This window comes from Myodes glareolus, chromosome 1 (genome assembly GCF_982192425.1).
Source record: "Myodes glareolus chromosome 1, mMyoGla1.1, whole genome shotgun sequence".
Taxonomy (NCBI): Eukaryota; Metazoa; Chordata; class Mammalia; order Rodentia; family Cricetidae; genus Myodes; species Myodes glareolus.
Window position 1 is genome coordinate 22442954 of NC_142026.1, and position 20829 is coordinate 22463782.

The 20829-nt window shown below is 36.4% G+C and overlaps 1 protein-coding gene across 3 annotated transcripts in view; it reads right to left on the bottom strand.

Annotated features, from left to right (window-relative positions):
* Nucleotides 1–10515: 10515 nt before the first annotated feature.
* Nucleotides 10516–20829, bottom strand: part of Cul3 (cullin 3) — a 77645-nt gene continuing 67331 nt past the window's right edge. For all 3 annotated transcript variants that reach the window (XM_087904759.1, XM_087904762.1, XM_087904764.1), the window contains 3 exons: nucleotides 16245–16431; nucleotides 13967–14112; nucleotides 10516–10982 (listed from right to left, as the gene is read on the bottom strand). In XM_087904759.1, coding sequence (XP_087760885.1) covers nucleotides 10851–10982; nucleotides 13967–14112; nucleotides 16245–16431 — 465 coding nt within the window. In that variant the 3' untranslated portion in view covers nucleotides 10516–10850. The remainder of the gene's footprint in view (nucleotides 10983–13966; nucleotides 14113–16244; nucleotides 16432–20829) is intronic.

Here is a 20829-nt window from a genome sequence, read left to right on the forward strand (position 1 = left end):
TGCAGCACATGTATGTGCCCATGACCTTCTGACTTTCATGGTTTCCACTAAGAAGTTGGATGTAATTCTGATAGGTTTACCATTATATGTTACTTGACCTTTCTCCTTTGCAGCTCTGAATATTCTTTCTTTCTTCTGTATGTTTAGTGTTTTGATTATTATGTGGCGAGGACTTTTTTTTTGGGGGGGGAATCCAGTCTATTTGGTGTTCTGTGTTTCTTGTATCTTCATAGGCATATACTTCTTTAGGCTAAGAAAGTTTTCTTCTATGATTTTGTTGAATATATTTTCTGTGCCTTTGAGCAGGAGCTCTTCTCCTTCTTCTATCCCTATTATTCACAGGTTTGTTCTTTTCATGATGTCACAGATTTCCTGGATGTTTTGTTTTAAAAATTTCTTGGATTTAATGTTTTCTTTGACTGATGAATCTATTTCGTCTATAGTATCTTCAACACCTGAGATGCTTTCTTCTATCTCTTGTATTCTGTTGGTTATGTTTGCCTCTGTAGTTCCTTTTTACCCAAATTTTCCATGTCCTGAATTCCCTCGGTTTGTGGTTTTTTTTATTGCCTCTATTTCAGTCTTAAGTTTTGAAATGTTTGCTTCACCTGTTTGTTTTTCTTGGTTTTCTTTGAGGGTTTTATTAATTTCTTCCAATTTTTTATTTTGTCTTTTCCTCCACTTAAGGGAGTTTTTCATTTCTTCTTTAAAGGTCTCCATCATTTTCATAATGATACATTTAAAGTCAATTTCTTCTGCTTCTTCTGGGTTAGTATGATCAAGTCTTCCTGTTGTGTGACCACTGGGTTCTGGTGTTACCACGTTGCTTTTTAGGTTGTTGGATGAATTGTTGCACTGGTGCCTACCATCTCTTCTTTCAAATGAGACCGGCAGCGTCTTTGCATCTTGGTCCAATCCTTGCAGTGACTGTCTGAGTCTTTGGGAATTGTCCTTGGTCTGCTCTGTACTGCCAATGTCTGTGTCTCAGGGAGCCACTGAAGTCTCTCTATGCCTGTTCTCCTGGTTTTCTCTCCTGGTTCGCTCTCTTGGTTCCCTCAGTGTTGTAGCAAGTTGTGTTTCAGAGTTCCACCGAGGTTGCAGGAGGATAGGTGAGTTTGAGGGTGGGATGGGGCTAGTAGCTTGCAGGGTCTGAAGATGGTGGTGGGTATTGGGGCAGCCTAATTACAAGAAACTCTCCTGCTGGCTGGCTAGAGAAACCAAGGGAGTTGGGGGAGGAGCCTGGGGTTTTGTCCCACTGTGGAGGTCCTGGAGAGTGAGGTGTCCGGCCGCGTGGCTGTTCACTTACCTCTTAGTTTCCTCAGTATTTTAGCAGGCTGTGTTTCAGAGTTCCACTGAGGTTGTAGAAGGATAGATGAATTTAGGGGTGTGATGGGGGCTAGTAGCAAACAGGGTTCCATTGTTGGATACACTCTATACTGCTGTTTATTACCACAGGTCTGCAGTGCTCATGATGAAGGCCCCAAGTGGAGCCATGTGCCTGCTAACTGTGGTTTGAATGATGAACATCTTCCACAGGCTCAGGTGTTTGAATGTGCAGTTTGGTGAAAGTGGTGCTGCTTGTGGTTTATGGACGCTTACAGTGTTTCTCAATCCTCTGTAACTTTAAGCCCTAATTAATTTTTTTTCTCTGCACATCACTTTCAGTCATGGTGTTTTATCGCAGCAACAAAAAGTAATGGAGACAGCTAATAAAGTCAGATCTTCTTTGTTCTGCCAATGGCTCCTCACAGCCAACAGCCAGATGGGCCACTGCAGTCAGTAACTCTAATCTAGAAATAAATCTTGAAAGGAGAAAACCCATAGCTAGAGAAAGCTATACTTTGCTGGAGGAACTGCCTGAGTGAAAGGCAGTTTGTGAGCCAGCAGAGCTGGAACCTGACCAGAAGTTCTCCTTGCTTCCCTGTGTGGCTTCTATATGCCTTCCACGAACACAGCTGGATGTCAGGTTAGCAGGGAAGAGACTGTCCTCAAGAACACAGGTGGCCAGTACACTTGGAGGAAGGTAATGCATCATGGGTGTGCAATGCCTTCGAAAGTTCTTCCAGCACTTGGACTTTAAATGACACCCACACAGTGATGATTCCAATAACTGCACTTCCAGTCCATTCCCTTTTCCCAGGCCCCAGGAGCAGAGTCAGTGGACTCTGACCATAGACATAGCAAGGCTCCCCACTGACCTCTTGATTTCCCTCTCTCAAAATAATCAATTTTCTCATATATTTAGAACTACTCCAAAAGAAAGTCTACTAAGTAAACAAGTGGGGACTGGAGAGATGGCTCAGTGTTTAAGAGCACTGACTGCTCTTCCAGACCCACATGGCAGCTCACAACCGTCTGTAACTCCAGTTCCAGGGGACTGGGCATAGGCATTCATGCAGGTAGAACACCAGTGCACGTTACATAAAAATATATTTAAAAATCAATAATAAATACACACGAAGAGAAATTAAATAAAATCACTTAAAACCTACTAAAAAGAACATGGCAAACTTGATTACAGCCTCTTAACACCAAAAGCCTTTAAGTGACATCTTTCTTTCCCACATTCCAGGTACTGTTGGGCAAAGCCCATGGTCTCACAACAGGCACTTCTTAACCTGATCCCAGCATTGATCTGCTTTCAGCTGGAGACTGTGGCAATAGCCATGCCCCGGCAACCCCTGCCATGGAGTAAAAGCTGCAGTCCTCCTTGTAGACTTCACAGCCTTGTACTTTGGAGTCCCTCCCTGTTGTCTGCTCATCCAGCCCCCTTCTTGTATTCTGCTCCTCGGATGCAGACCTCCCCTAGTCCTCTCCAGATAAGGCAATGGCCCATCTTCTTTCATTGCCACAACTTTCTTGTGTCTGACCTGACTTCCTCAAGGCTCCCCAAAGCATCACCTTTCCATTAAGACTTACTTTCGCCACCTTGTTGGAAGTGATAGCTTACCCTTTCCACCATGCAGTTTCTCCTCATTCTTTTGAGCTCTTCATTTGCCATCATAGCATGTCCACAAAACTCTACCCATGTCATTCCCTAATTCTCAGCATGCTCTTCTTGTTCAAGGGTTTTGTTTTTCGTTTGGTCTATTTTGTTCCCTGTTGAATTCCAGTTCCTAAATTCTAATACAGAGAGTACCAAAGTGCCAAGTAGGGTAAAATGAATTCTATGGAAAACAAAATGTTAGTGCAATTTATATTCCATTACACTCATATCTTTACATGAGTGTAAATTTAGGCTATGTAAAACACACAAATTAAATAATAGATTGGAGATATTTGTTTTACAACATCCCAGTTATACCACACTATCATACCACCACAGAGACAACTTCCAAAGAGTTTTTTGTATGCACTTTGTCTTGAACAAGTAAAGCATGAACTAGAACTTGATGAGAATCACCTGCACTCTGTCTCCTTTCGACTTCACTCCTTTTTACAGGCCCTTTTAAATCTAGACTGAACTTTATAAAAAGTTAGATTCAACCCTAGTGCGACTATTTAGTTACATAGTTGCCTAAAAGTGGGATATCAGAAATTATGACAGGAATGTGAGTCATATCAACCTCTGGTTGCAATGGATAAAAAGAACACTTTTTGTAAAGATGAAGATTTCTTATATTCATGCATTTGTAGTACACTTTTTTTAAAAGCAAAGTGAGGTATAAAATTTGATACATATAACAAGGGAAATTAACTTACATAATTACTTAGTACGTTTATTGTAGACTTCCAGGTATGTGGGTTTGTATGTTTGCACACATTTTTTTGGGGGGGTAGAATTTGTTGGTATTTCATAATGGTTCCTTAGGAAGTTAAGAAAAAAAACTAGGGTTTAAGGTCATTTTATTAGTCTGATATCCAATCAACTGTTTATGTAATACAACATAGCAAAAAAAATCCTTTGCCCATCAGATATCTATTAACTTTTAAGATCTGTTCTCTAATCAAGCATATACAAATACACCCAGACCCATGTACTCCAGTACATAGACATGCATGTTCAAAAGCACTGACACAAAACTTGTATAATTGTTTTATAACTATTTTAATACCTCATAATTTGGTGATGACTGTACAAAGCAGGGAAAAAGGAAGTTACACTAGCTTAAAAATAAAGGGCACCTTAATCTTTAGTTAATTTCTAAGTGAATAGGTCAGTTGGTCAGAGTATTATATAGTGATGTTAATGAGCAGTTTAGGTTCAGACGCAGGGTTACTAACTTTACAGAAGTGGGGACACCCAACCTATTTCATCATCATCACCACTTATGCCTGGCAATGCTTAGGCATGCACGGGCGACCTGTTTATGGTAGTTCTCCAGCTGGAGAAGGTAGGATGAGTAGGAAGTAAGCAGTTACTGCAAACTGACATGCAGGCACCACACTAAGAACTGTTTCAGTGAGAGCATGCCACCTGCTTCTTAGTAAATCAAAGCTTCAATCTTCTAGATGAGGTACGTCACAGATGAAAAATAACCTCCCATCAGAATTGCAATGTTCCTGCCCCCAACTGCCACTGAATCCTGAGGCTAGAAAATGGAGTCATGAATAAGTCAACAACAGGCTGCATTTTCATGGAGGCTGAGAACAGCACCGTCTACTGAGTAGTCTATGAAGGGCAGGTACAACCGTAGGGGCTGGAAGGTGGTGTTAGAGCTAGGGGAATCTCTTGATTCTTTAACCTTGAAAACTGATTTTAAAAACTTGTAGGTTTTATATACTTAAATTATGCAATATATGGTGACAATTTGATGAGGGAGCTAATACCTATTTAACTTTTTATTGGATAATTCTATGAAAGCTCATTGTTGAAAAATAACCCAAAACGTACACTGGGGAATTAGGGAATCAAGAGTATGACATTCTTCTGGAAGTTACTTTAATGTTAGATCATGTAGACACTCTTCAAACCAAAGGCTAAAAATAGAATCCCTTCAAGTCATCTTGATTGTTAATGGCCAGGTCAATGGTTTATACTTATGATCATAATTTCCAAAATTGACTATACAAATTTCAATTTCTGCTACCCAGACTAGGTCACCACATAACCCATGGTTCTAGTAGAACAAATTCCAAGCCCATTCAGTAAGCACTTACTTTTTACTTAGCCATCTAATACTGCTACCTAAATTTGGACTAGCAGAAGTCTTTAAGCAGAGTTTCTAAGCTCACTTTCTCTTAGTGACAGTGCTTAATTCAGACACCATAGTTGTCTCCCTACTGTAAGGTGCCATGACTGACATTACTCTCCGAAAGACAACTTGGCTGTGACGAATGTGACGGGATAACCCCATTTTGTTATAACATTCCTTGAGAAACATGCTGCTTTAACCAATTTAAGTCTAGTAAATACAAGAAGGATATTAAAGGGTCTTGGAACTTGCTTATCATGTGAATATTATTACTTAATTAATGAAACTGGTAGTTTAAAAATAACCTAAAAAACGTTTCCCAAACATAGCTGTCCCAGAGCCTCACCATGCACCTATAAATGCATTGTCTTCAGATGGGCAACTCCTCTACCCCAAGCTTTCCTTGGATGTTGGTGAACAATAAGGGTAAAAATTTAGGCCTGGCTACTCTTCTTGAGCTTTTAGTTTGTAGAAGACTTCTCCAACCCTGGTAACAACCAATAAACCTTCACTCCCTTGAAATGGACTGTTCCTTTAGTGGGCTAAATTCAGCTGAATATGGACACCTTCTAACAAATAGTAATTTTGCTTAAAAAACGCTTTTCTTAGGAATATTGCAAAAACATTTCGGGAATCTCTGAAACTGGACCAAGATCTTCACCAGACTCTCCACCACACCTTTCATTTAAACATCAGTCACAATGTCTTCTTGTTTTATTACATACATGCTGTGCTGCTTGCTGCATCAGAACACACTGAAATTGTCTTTACTTTACTCTATACCATGCTCTTTAGCCAAACTTCTCACTCTTGTTTCATCTCTATCTTTAAAACATCAGGTTAGTAGTTACTTCACAAATCTAAGCTAACATAGAAAATTAACTCCATAGGTATTGAGATCTGACATTGAGCATTTTATGCAAACAACAGTAAAGAATATATACCAAGATACACATTACAATTTTATATGCATACTGTTTTAGTATCAAGGCACTGTAAGTCAACACAAACTTTTACCAAAATATATGCTAAGAAAAATTTGTAAAATCCAAATTCAACTTCTACATATCACTGGTTCCTGGAGATGGAACATGAATAATCATTAAAAAAACACAGGCTTTAGAATGAACACAAGCTTTAGAGCGAGACTTGTGTCCAAATTCTAGCACTACACTTAGTGGGATTTGGCACACATTTCTTTTTCCAGACTTTTTCTTGTTTTTCTGATTTTAAAATCAGCAAAAGAAACTGGGTCCTAGAAGTTGCAGTGATGTAAGCAACAGCAAGTTTGTGTATTCATCTTTTAATACATGTAAATCAACATACGGTTGGCACACTTCATTTCCATAAAATTCTGCCCCATACACACTAATTGTAGTAAGATTATTTACCCTATTCCCAGGGAGGGGGGACTACTTTAGAAGAAATTTTCACCCAAACTAAAACTTCATTAAGTAGACTGTAACAAGATTATAAATGATATGAAAATAACATTTACCATCAATTTACAGCTATGTATTTCAAATTTTTTAAAAGGTAATATATTCTACCTTCAGATGGCCTTCAGAATTAAAACACAATGAAGATGAAAGAAGAACGTGGCTCTGAGCTAAGAAGTAATGAAAATGGTATACTGAATAGAATCTTAGAGCCAACAAGGTCTCTATACTGTTCACTTACACAAGAGCAGACTTGGTAATTACCAGTTGTACTAAATGTACCAAATAAAGCTCCTAAAGTGGTACTTGAAGGCGCCACCTTAAGTTTTCCAGGTAAACTGTCTACATGCTTTTGTTGATGCTGGAGTGAATTTTGCTGCACAAATTTTAATATAGGAAGCTCAATGCTTCTAAAACCTGCTACACTTGGGGCTTCAAGTGCCATATCCCCCCCCCCCCCCAGATCCTGCTAAAGCATTCATTCAGAAATCACAACAGGGGAAAAAAAAATCTGCAGAATCACAATCTTTGCACTGCAAGAACTATGCACATTAAAGTTTTACGCTATGTGAGTTGTAAACTTTATTAGAATGTTGAAACTTGATTTCATTAACTAGAAACACAGCACACAAAACTAGGAGCTTCTCATGTACTTTAAGTCTAACACTTCAAGGCATTTCAGCATGGGACGCTTAGGAACAAGTTAGACCCAACTATCAAGAATGAAATGACTTACGTCAAGTTACCAATGTTCCATTTAAATATTCTGTTCAAGTTCTCCCAAGAGCTAGCTTCATGACCAGTTATTATATTGTCATTTTGTGTCCTATACCTTCTGGATTTGGTATAAAAAAAAAAACACAATGCAATAAGGAGTTTGTAAAATATGATCACTTACCTTGTAACCCCCACACTAAGAATTTTAGAGTTTATTTTCCTTTAAATGGACATTTTCCAAAATAGTAGTCATCGTTATCCTTGCTTCTTGTCTGATGTTGGCATCAGCAAATATTGGCCAACAAAAACATGCAGAATTCTACTGATACATTTCCACGTTACATCCATTGCTTCATGCAAATGAAGTACACAGTGACAGATTTAAATGGATATCCATACCCATTTCACGGGACATAAACAAGCTCGAGTCTTAGCTTATAATTAAACTAAGGTCCAAATGGCTTAGGCATTTTTTAGCAGTTACCTTGAATAACACTGGTATAATAGTTATGTCAAATGATAAGACAACTAAATGGACAACAAACTGTTCCCACAAAAGTCACCCGTGACTTGACCATTTCTGCTCTTGTGACTAGAAGATTTATAATTTCACTTACACCACCCCTTTCTTACATTTTCCATTATCAATAGAACACAAAAATAGTTACTAAATGAAGTGCCACCACACAGTGTAACATGTTACAAATAATACACAGAGGCTTTTCTTCCAAGACTGCAAGAACCTTATGTTGTGTAAAACATAACATAAATAATTAGGCTACTTTCAAAGGACAGTTGAGAGACAAGAGCAAAATCTTGTATTATTTGTTTAAAGTGAATACTCAAAATTAAACCCAAAGAAGCATTGTATAGAATTAACAAAAAACATTAATACCCAAGTAGCGGAATTAGGTATTCAGAAGCCCAAGATGTCAGTCAGGGTACTAGTTTTGGGAAATGTACACATTATTTATAAGAGCACTGGTTCTTAGCTAAGTCTCCCCATCCATCCAGCATATTGAGAAAACAGAAGTCAACAATGCTTCACTGTTAAAGCTTTCCAGGTTTTGAAATGGTGCCTCCCTGCTCAGTACTTACAATGCCCCATATATGCATCCCTTCAATTCCCTGGTTAAATTCACTGACATAAAGAATCCTTGCTATCATAACCATTTTCTTTTTATTTTGTGAGGCTGTTTCCTAATTGTAATAAATTTTCAATTTTTAAATTGACAACTTAAAAATAAATTGCTGTCCTTATGAAAAACGACAGCAAAAAATTACAACACAACAATTAATGAACAGAGGTGACATCATTTTTGTAGCTGGAAAAATTATCCATCTTCCCTAAAATTCGAGTCACAAAAAATTTAGTCACATTATTTTTTCAAAACATTAAAAGTAGATATAAATGTCAATGACCTATTGCTGAGGAGAAACATCAAAATGCATCACAAGAATTTGGTAAGGTAGCAGAAGTAGCATTCCCCAGCAAATCTACTTTAACCCAGAAGCAAGCATCTAGAAGCACAAGTATCAAATCTTTATGTCCCTACACATACGCTAGACCTGATCTATACAGCCATACAGAAGATGACATCAATGAAATTTTAATGGTTTGAGCTAGTACTTTGTTTTTAATGTCTGACTTAGGAGACTTCATAACAGAAACTTTCAAAGCATCCTCGATTGCTGACAACCAGAACTGTCCTTACTTCCAAAGTGTTAAAGAGCAGCTTCCTTAGTGAAAAATCCAAATTACCAGAAAGCAACTCTTCAGCATCCTGTGGTACCTGTGTAAGCACAGCAATGTCCATATTACAACATCTTCACTGTCTCATGTAAAGGTGGGAAACATGTAGAAACCAAGACCATAAGGTTTAAATTGTACAACACAATAAAAGCAATTTAAATGAAATAAAAGCATATTTGCAGACCTAAAAGGGAAATTATAATCCAAGACGCATGGGGAAAATATTTATGTGGAGTTTTTAATCCATATTAAAATTCAGTTACTGTAACTTCACCATCAACGTAAACAGAAACCATCTTCTGAGACATACATTCTAATAAGCATAGCAACAGTATTGATGTTCAATGGGGAGTTGGTTACTTGAAATCAGTAACATTTCATTTTTCTGACAGAAATCTACAGTGGTTTCCCCCAATTACATATCTAAAACATTACCTTGTAAGAGAGAAAAAAAAGAGTGAAATTAAATAAATTGCAAGATAAAAATACTCTGACGTTAAAGCAAACTATAATCCTTGGCAGATCAATGGGGTAGGAAACAACTTCAGTGATAGTTAGAAGCACAGAGCAATGGACACAAATCTCCAGCACAAAGCACATCTCTGAAAACATGAAAATGACTCTTCAGGACAACAGAGAGCTAAATACCCAAGAATCATCACATTTGAAAAATATTGCTTAATCACTTTCCAAAACACAGCTGCAAGAACTGAAGACTTCCTTCAAACTACCAAGTTAATCTATTTATTGCATTTTTAGATTGTATTTTGAAACAATGGTGTACCAGTTTCACCAAAATATATATTTAAACTGTGTGCATGTGTGTGTGTGTGAGAGAGAGAGAGCAAAAGAGATATGGGGGCTAAGTTATTTATAAACAAAGGGTAGAATGTATGTGCTTTTCAAAGGGACTGAATTAAATATAACCAGCTGCCACCTTTGTGCTCTGACATATTTGAGTTAGTGTGTAAGTGAATACTAAATTCGTTTATTTTTTGTCTACAATAAATGAAATAAAAACACCACCCTATACAATCCACTATTAGCAGTAAGTACAACAGCAAAAAATTATTGTACAATTTATACATACTAAAATATTTTCTTTCTCTAGAAATAACTCAGAGCAAAACCTAGTCATCTTAGAACTTATTTTGGAAAACCTCAAATTACAATAGGGACAAAACAACTCAGGGTATGTACTCATGTCCAAACAAAGGGTCTTGGTCATAAGGCTGGAAGATTAATAAGTGCAAGTGGTAGGATAAAGCATGCGCCAATTGTACGCCTGGTCTTTGTATATTTATCAAACCTTTAAACAATACCAGCTAAGGAAATGTCACAAGCAGAGCAAGAAAACTGGGAACTTTGTATTTCTTTTGCCATTTTTGCTACCCAACTTACACAATGCGCAAAGTGCTAATAAGCAACACTACAGAAACACATTTACATCAACACTGAAGACCTGGGGAAATGAAATTCAACAATTTTATTTTAATGAGCTGTGTTTTCTAAATTTGTTTTATTTTTTTCCTGTTTTCATACAATATTGAAAACAAAACGCGGCACATTCACATTTTCCCGAGGAACTGTAAAGATGATCTCTACAGGGATAACGTTGGAAAGCCTGAAGCTCAATCAACTGATGTTGAAAACTCTCAGAGGGAGGAGAGGCTTGATCTGAGTGGTCTATAACATGTACTGCAATTTAACAGAAGAGATGGTCGTCTTAATAGTAATGATTTAAAAGAACTTCCCAGTCCATGCGAAGAGTACAGTCCAAGAATAAATCAAATTTCTGAATGCATTTTATGCTACGTATGTGTATACTTTGCGATCCTCAGGGGTTCGTGCCAAATATTCTCTCTCAATAAGTCCTTCAATACGTTTCTTAATAACAACTGGACTTGGTAAGAATCGAGCCTTCAACTGTTGAGTTACCTAAAAAGAGAAGGTACAAATCTAATTTTTAAAACACTTCTACATAAACACACAAAAATTCCTCTTTCACTAGAGCTGACATGCCATTTTAAAGCTAAGATCAAAATTTAGTGACTGTACAACTAAATTAGAAAATATAGATGCACCAGGCATGGTGACTACCATCTATAATTACAGCAGTAGGGAACATAAGGTAAGAGTACTCTGTATCAACCTAACAGATAAAATGACTGAAACAGAAAAAAAGCACAAGGAGTAACTTTAAGGCCTTTACTTGAAAATGTTAAAGAGGGTTAGAACACACTGCCATGTGTCAAAATGTGAACGATAAAGATGATTTGTTGGGTTTCATTAATCTGACAATATACCATATCTGACAATATATATAAAATGCAATCATTTTGATGATGATATTACTAACTTCTGGGTTATGTTTTCCAGCTTACAGAACCTGGGTAGCACAGTATGTGGTTTACAAGCACAAGCTCTGGATTCAAGTTGCCTGGGTTCAAATTCCTGATTCATATCTGTCCAGCTCTGGGATCTCAGAAATGAGTTAACGGATAAAATAACTTACAGCAATGGCAGCCAATACTATGAACAACTGTCGTCATTTGCTCCAGCTGCAGTCAGATCCTAAGCAAGGTGCTTCTAGTAATAAATTAACTGTAGCAGTCGGTCTACTGCTATCAATCATTGTGTATGTAAATAAATATACTTGTCTAATGCTTTTAACTACAATGTAGGCTGTTTCATTTTATAAAGAAAAACAAGAAGTTGGTATTAACAGTTAGTACCAGAACCAGAGAGAACCTAAACCTCTTTGTCCTCAAAGCTTATTGAACATTTCAATAATTCACCCTGACTCATCCATTCACCCATAATCCAGGTTTTCTTTAATTCTTGTTGATTAAGGTTATTTTTCCCACAAGAATCAGTTATTAGAAATTCTGGGATGTGAAATTTCAGCACTCTACTATGCAGTTACTATCTATCCTTCTTCCACAATTACTATTGTAGCATCAAAAGCCTTGCACTTGGCAGGTAGTTCTCCTTTTCCAACCTTAGCCTCTCTGCATCCTCACAGTGCATTTAATACACCTGCTAATTAAAAAAGGTAATAAAAACAAAAATCTTGCTATCATCCATTTGAAATTGTCTATTCTTAAATATCTTTCAGACTGTGAATAGCTACTTTGGACACAGCCTCCTTCCTTACAGGGCCTAGACTGTATTTAAGACACTACTTCAACTCTCAAAAGCATTTTCGACTCTGGTTTCTTTGGTCCTATTTTACAAGCATTGTTTGATGAAATTATTATCAGTATAAACTAAGAGTCATCAGTTGCACTCATAGGTCAAAACCACCTACTACTTGCTTTTATGATATAAATCACTTATATCTAGTCACACTTATATGTGCTGCTTCTAGCTGCCCTCAGGCTAAAACTGGCCTTTTATAAAGGTCTGAAAATCCCTGGGAAATCCTAGTACAAATTTAATATGAAAATCACCGCTCAGTTGTAGACAGAAATGCTAATTTCAATGTGTTTCTTCTTTTCCAACCTTGGTGCTACAATAACGCAGAACCACTATCCTGTTTTACACAGGGACAAGAAAGAAGTCATCTCATTTTAGTTTGATTTGATACTCATCTTCCTTCCTTACATCATGTTTATCTACTTCATCACTGCTTGGTCAGCACATACTGTGTGCCCTACTGTGTTCTCAGGAAAAGGCACATTTTGTTAGTGCCCACTATTGCTACTACCAGCCACCAATATTCACCCTTCCTTTCCCAGATTTTACTGCCTCCTTGTCCTAACCACCCACAATATACGCACCATCAACAATCTCCATTTAGAAGAAAAGGGCGAATTATAGAACACCTAATACTACCACTTAGTCCTCTAGCGTTCTTCTTTCTACCTATTACCAGGACCCATGGTCTCGAAGTACAAACTCTTAGTGGTTTCCACCCCCACTTACTTCCCCAGTGCTGTATCAACTATCTACTCTTCTAGACCAGTGAAAATATATGGCAAAATTAATCACATTTGCTGATACAGTCATTCATCTAAGCTTTATGGTTTCTACAATTATTGACCATCCACTCGTGGTCGTTCCTCTGCTGTGTAAAACCATACTTAGTTTGTTGTTCTCTTTGGAAGGGCATCATATTTAAACACGCTTCATAATCACCTACGTAGAGCCTGTTAAAGGCCAGATTGCTGACTCAAGAATTTCTGATTCAGTAGGTCTGGATAGACTGGGAACCTCTATTTCTAAGACTGGTTCAGGAAAACAACAAAAACAACCCTTTAAAACCAGTGCTCACGGGCTTCCTCTCAGTGTCATTAGGCATTCTCATTGTTCCTGAATGTGGTACTGTAGAACTCTTTCTTGCAGTATTTTCCTTCTGCTATTTTCCATGTTACGCCTGAGCAATTTATAATATGAATCCAGTTTTGACTATATTCCTACATAATGTGAATTAATAATTTAATGTCTGGCCTTCACGTTTCAACTGACTTTCAATGCTCTAATGGACTCCCAGCCCCGCAAACGCCAGTGTACAACAAAGACAAATGTGCAAACCATTACAACTAAGATACAGATCACAGAAGCACATCACTCTTTCTCACTATAGAGTTAAGGGGCCCAACCTCTGTTTATTCACTCAAGCCAGAATCCCAGGAAGCTAAACTCTTCCTTCTCATTTCTCAGTTAATAAACTGTTGGACCTACTCGTCTAAATTCTTAAACAAAGCTTTTGTTATCTGACTATGTTACACCCCTCATGGGTCTTAGTTTCCTAATTTGTGAAGAGGTCCTCAAAAAATGGTAACATTACTAATATTCAAAAATATATGTGATTTGTTTAAAAAGGTAACTGGTGTGCAGGTGTTTCATTATGCAGTGTCTTGCTCGTAGTAAGCCGTGTTGTGTGAAAATGATGCCAATCTGGCTCCAAGCATCCTTACCTCTGCTACTAAAACATTGTGCTGCATCTTCTTCCTAGACTTCATTATTCGCACTATAGCAGCTTCTATCTCATGCTTTCTGTCATCATCTACTTTCTGTCTTGTTTCTTTCCTTTCTGGGTCAGATTCACCTTGTTTGGCTGCAACTAAAATAAAAATAAAGGTATTTGTCAGAAGAAATATATTAAAAATTTGGTTTATAAGAAAATTTAATATACTTTACTATTATTCAGGGAAAAATTCATCTCAACTAGAGTATGCATACAAGTTAACACACAATAAGCAAGCATTCACACTCACCTCAATTATAAATTTTTTTGTATAATTAGAAGATAGTTTTAAATAGGAAAATAAAGCCAAAAAAACATTTTTTAAGAGGGTCTTACTACATAGTCCTGCTTGGCTAGAACTCATTATTTAGACCAGGATGTCCTCAAACTCAGACATTCATCTGCTTTGGCCTCCTGACTTCTGCTATTAAATTTGTATTCCACATATGCCTGGCTAAAAGTCAATTATTCATAGACCAGAATAATTTCTATCCTGGAAGAAAAATGGTAGCGAATATCTCCAGTGGCAAAATTAACAGTACACAATTTATAAATTGTTCATAGCTTTTAGACCTCAACTCTTACTTTTTCACCATGGCTTCAAGTATTATTTCAACAAAAACCTTTCAGATAGATAGTCAAATATTTGCTCTACCTCATAAGACACCACAGGAAAGGGAAGAGGAGGTGTTGTCAAGATTCCAACAGTTAAACAATTAAAATGCACTACTGAGGTATCAGTAAAAAGAATTCTATAGCAATGAAATACCTTTTTCCAACTCCTTGGATTCTACTACCTAATAAAATTCTTTTCATAATTCTCATCATACATTTACTCTGTATTCCAACCTTTGGAAGAGTCTCACTCTGCCCTTCTTATAGTATTCAAAATAACCAGGAAGGGGCAAAATAAAGACCTACTATACAACTATGCCATAATTGATGTAGCAAAAACAAGACCCATCTGTTGTGTTATCAGGCCATTAAAAGGAGGTAAGCATGAAACTTTATACTCAAACTAGAAAACCTCACAGAGGCAAATGGCTGACTTATGAATAGACATTATATAGCAGATTTATAATTTATATTATTCTGGTAAATATAGACATTTAGATGCTTGGAGGAAAAGTTTCTTGATAAGAATACTGCTTTCTGTAGGGGACTCAATATGGCTCAGTGTTAAGAAGCATGTAGCCTAGTGTATGTGAGATCCTGTATTACAGCCCTGGTATCTTATCTAATCTAATCTCACCGATCCCTCTATCCTATCTAATACAATCAAACCATGTATCTATTTTTCACTTAAACAAACATAAGAAGACATATGGAAAAGAGAAAACTGCATTCAATAGCATTTAGCAAAAAAAAAGTAAAGCAATTAAAAATTATCTACACAAAGAATTACCCCCTCATGAGGTCAATAATGAAGGGTATGGGTTTAGATTATTTAGATTAGGAGAAATAAAAGAAATACAATAAGTAGTAATGCGGAAATCCTAAAAAAAAATCCTAGTTACAAAAAGAACTTTTGAGACAAAAAGAATATACAACAGAAGCAATATGAAATTATTTTTCCTGAGTGTGATAACATATTTAGAATGATGGAGGAAAATATTTTACTTCAAGGAGACATGTGTGCTGAGGTATGTCTGTGTACTAATATTAACCTTGAAACCAGGAAGCAGGATGCTTTAATTCTAAACACTGAAAAGGAAGGATTGGCTTTTTGCCATTTACAAACAGAAAATAAAAACCTAAAACAGATTATATATACTGAAGACTATTTTCAGTATCAGCATAGAAGGCAGTACTAAAAATTGTTCACAATGGTGTTATTTATGCTTTTAAATTAAAGGTAATACTGGTTTTACAATACTAAAACCTAGAGAAAGTACCTAAAGATTAATCCTTTAGGTAACAACCAATTTTAAAAATCTGTAAAACAGCCTTAAAAGACTTCTGACTACCAGTCAGAAACAATTATACCATTATTGCTAAGAAGTCTGTAGGGCTGTGTCTCATTTGCATTTGGGTTCAGCATTTTGCTATGCTCAGGTATCCACACAATCCACTTCCCTTCTCAGCACCAAGCACAATCATACCACAGGCATTATTTTTGTTAACAATGAAACTATTACTCTTTAAAAGGAAGAAACCCAATACAAGAGGAATAATTTTTTTATGTAAAAATACATGATTTTTAAGAGGAAAACTTGAATTCCAGGTACCTGTTTGAATCTTGACTCTGTGTAGTTTGGATGTGAACTGATCATTAACTGTAAATATGTGGCCACTTTCTATCTCCTTTGACTTGGGTTCTTTTGTGAGGACCCGCTGTGTTGGTTTACCACAGGCGAGGGACTGGAGGGCTCTAACAAGTTCTCTTTCAGGGATATCTGTCTCTTGTTGAATTTCCTGAAATTTCATTAGATTTGACATAATTAGATTTCCCCCCAATATTAAAAGTACATTAGTTAATCAGCAAATAAATAGACCAAGCAGTGGCTAGTGAAAGGTAATTTCATTAAAGAATTAATTTACAATAAAAATCTCCTGACTATTATGACTTGCTACTAAAATCTCATTATTTGAACAAACTATACAAACTGTTAAAGGCAAGGGCATTTCTGCTTCAGAAGTACAATGTGTTCTCTAAAAAGGACATCAGCAGGCACCACCAGGAACTTGACAGCATTCAGGTAATACTGTCACAATAGTCAGTCTCGGGAGTATTTACTATATTCCTTCCAAGACCACTTTGTTCAAGCTTTCACTATGAAAACAAACATTAGAACCTGAATTAAACCATTTACTGCCCCTGGGATCAAAGTAAGATTTGACTACTGGAAATTAACAAACACAAAAATCATAAGACAACTATTCTGAGGTCTAGGCAATTACTAAAATACAATTTTATATTGAGAAAAATAAAAACACTTGGGCAAAGAGTTGTAATTTTTAACCCACTGTGCTCATGTCAGTAGGATAACTGAGAGAACTGCACACTCACATGACTTACTACACATGTATGTCTATGAAAACATGAAGTAGGTAAGCTCAAGATTCTGTGAAATGTTATCTTACATAGCTCTGCTTCAAATAACAACATCTATTACTATTGTAGACATTACAAATAATATATGAATTAACAGAAAGCTAAATAGGTCTTATTATTAGACTATAGATGGCTAGTTCTAACATAAGTCACTTATACTGAAAGATTTGAAAATACTATCTTAGGTTGTATCTTTATTTATGCTCACATATCAACTTTCAAATATATGCATTTACCTAGAATCTACCTTCATATAAGATGTGATATAAAGGTAGTAAAGGCCCTCGACTGTCCTCTAACACCTCCAAAAATATCCACACTTGACTTAAAATGATAAATTTAGTGTATCTGAAATATTAAAAGATATAACCCAATTTGTTTCTGGGTTCTTATTTTGTTCAAACAAGTTCTTCATCTATAACTTTTATCATAACACCAGCACTTGGGAGACTCAGGCAGGAAATCATGAATTTAGACACCAGTCTGGGCTATATGATAACTCATCTTGAAGGAATACATTTAAAACAGAAAATAATTTTATGCTTTGGTATTAAGATTCCCCACCACCAATTCAAGACCCATTTCCTTCCAGTAACGTTTTGCTTATAGGCTGGGCAGTAGCGGTGCACACCTTTAATCCTAGCACTTGGGATCCAGATACAGGAGAATCTCTAAGTTTGAGGCCAGCCTGCTCTACAGAGTGAGTTCTAGGACAGCCAGGGTCATACAAGAAACTCTGTCTTGAAAAATCAAGGAAGAAAAAAAGAAAAGAAAAACAAAGGTTTTGTTTAGTCTTGTGCACTTTCTTATTCACATAAATCCTGGGATCAGTTTATCAAGTTCATAAAAAAGAGAAATGTTTAGTTTTAAAGTTCTTTGAACTTATAGGTGACTTAAAAAAATTGACCACATAATATGTAGTCCTCCCATTCTACAACCTTCCATAATTTTTCCTTTTAAAAGCAAAATTGGTATAAATCCTCTATTTCTTGCTACAATGACTATATTATGGCTATGATTCTTGATAATTCTTTTCTTCTTGTCATAAGCTATGAAAACCTCGCTTACAGAAAGTGTCATTTTTCCATACCACTACTCTGAGAATGTTTTCTTGTGACTGTCACACACTATCAAGCTCACAATCAAATAATATTCATAAATGTAAATGTTTATCATTTCACATTTATCACTGTTAAGAATTCAAGGACCTGCAGAGGAACTGTGGTAGCAAAGGTAGGCATCGCACCAATTCTCAATGGTGCTGTCCCGTTGTGATGTTTAGAACTCTCTTTATGACAACTAAGAAAACTTTCATTCTATTTAGACGGCTAAGAGGCCTACATTTCAGCAGTGAATATGAAGACTGACTTTAAGCAAATATTTTCAGTATATCTGTTGAAAGCACCAATTGCTTTTTGCCTTAAAATGGTGCGTGGCAACTAAATATCTGTGTAATATCCTAGGATTACAATTTAGCTATCTTAACACATCATTCTCGTGCAGATCATTTTTTGTATTCCAAGAAGAGTACTACATAGACACATAAATCATTTTTCAACATGCATCTGTAACAGAGCTCCCATCTTTTTCCTTTTTCAGCTTTGGTAACACAGTTGTGTCATATAGAGATTTATTTCAAGAATTCAATGTCTATTCTGCTGTGTCTAAATTCTTTAAACAGTTTCAATTGTACCTTGTTATATTATGTAATCTTCCATATCCCTTTTAATAATTTTACTAGTTGATAATGTAGGGAATTACTAAGATTACACACATCTATTTTTCTATCAATGTGTTAAAATATTTCCTTCTGGCTTGTGGCATTACACTTAACCACCACTGATGACTGCTATCCATTTCAGATGAACTACACCCCTTTCCCACGGGGTTTCTCTGTGTAGCCCTGACTCTCCTTGAACTCAGAGATCTGCCTGTCTCTGCCTTTCTTGTGCTGTAAAGGCATGTCATCACCACACCCAGCACTGGGTATGTTTATTGGTTTTCCACTTCAATTATATTTGACATTAGAGTTCAAATTAGCTTATACTTGAGAATCAGAAAAATTTTTAAAAAGCATACTATAGAGCCTTAATATAAGAATTACTACTCATGTTGCTTTCAAAACCAAATATTAGTTACTAAAACTAAGGATATAAGCTACTATTCTATGATCCTTGTAACTATTTTAGATTACAATGAACTTTATTTAAAAAAACACATAGAAAAACCTCAACAACTTTATTACTATGGATTAAATGTGACACTCTAAAATTACCTCTCTTGTAAGTCAGTTCTCAAGACAGCTCATAAAAATCTTGGTAGTGCTGTTTTTAAACATTTTTGTTACATTATGTATTTACTGGGTTTGGTGTGTGTGCGCGCGCCACAACTCGTTTGTAGAAGGTAAGTTAGTTCTTAACTTATATCATGTGGGTCCCAAGGATAAAATTCAGGTCAGTAGGCTTGATGGCAAGCATATTTATCTGCAAGCACTTTTGCCTTCTGTGACATTTCATCAGCCGAGACTGACTCGGGTGACCAAACAAGAAAGGAAGGCTCTACCAACAAAGACAATAAGACTTCTTCTTAGGGCTCTAGGAGTGCTCACATTAGGGCAACTAAGGCACTAACGATGTTAACAATGGTCAAAAGATCACAAAGGCCTACATGGAAAAAAACTACAGACTTTTAACAACAGCCAAAACAAATCTGCTCACCATGAAAAATGCCTTGGAAGTGTAAAGTGCAGTCAAATAACTGGATTTTCTAAGCTCAACCTGACCATTAAATACAATCTTGTCAAGGACTTTAAGCTAAAAGGGCCTTAAGCCACAGTTACACAAGTGACCTCCAGCTAATACTTAACTCAGAGAAACCAAAAGGTAACAGATTATTAGTGGGTGTTCTAAAGCACATCGATTGGGATTTGGTATGTGGTTAATCACCTTTCTGAACTCAAAGATGTATAAAGTATAAATTTTAAAGCTTCCTTTAAAATTATGAAGTATTTAGATCTCCTCTAATTTCTGTGAAAGAGTTGGCTAACAGAATTGAAGGGAAAGATGTAACACACAGTGTACAACCCAAGTTAAGTGTCATGTATCTTCTTACAATGCCTTAGTTAGAACCCAAAGGTTTTGAGGCCCATTATACACATGGAATTCTACACAGAAAATTCAGTGTGCATGAATTAGATAAATTGGCAATGTTAGAGCAATTTTCTTCTACCTAACTTCTACCTAAAACTTGCTCGTTAGCATCAATGAATCCCAAGTTGGTTGAAAAAGAAAAGCTACCTTCAATCATTACAGTTAATGACAGCAATTTCATAGTAGTTCTAGAAAATAAATTTGGACTGTTCTAATAATCCCACCATACTTCTTAGTTCTTTAATAAATTAGAGCTTTCAAAATTCAACCTTAGTATTTATCAGGTATTAACATACTCTTCATAAAATATTCACGAAAAACTTCAATTAAAGAACATCTATTAGAGCTAGGCAACAGTGGGGCACACATTTAACCTCAGCACCTAGGAGACAGAAGTCTGCAGAGCAAGTTCCAGGACAGCAAGGATAGCCAGAGCTACGTAAGAGAGCAACCCTGTCTCAATTATGCCCAGCCAAACAAACAAATAAAAACATAAACACCTATTGGAACTAGGGATATAGTTCAGTTGGCAGAACACTTGCCTAGCATGCAGGATGCCAGGTTTGATCCTCAGCACCACATAAAGCTTGATGTGGTAACTCACACCTA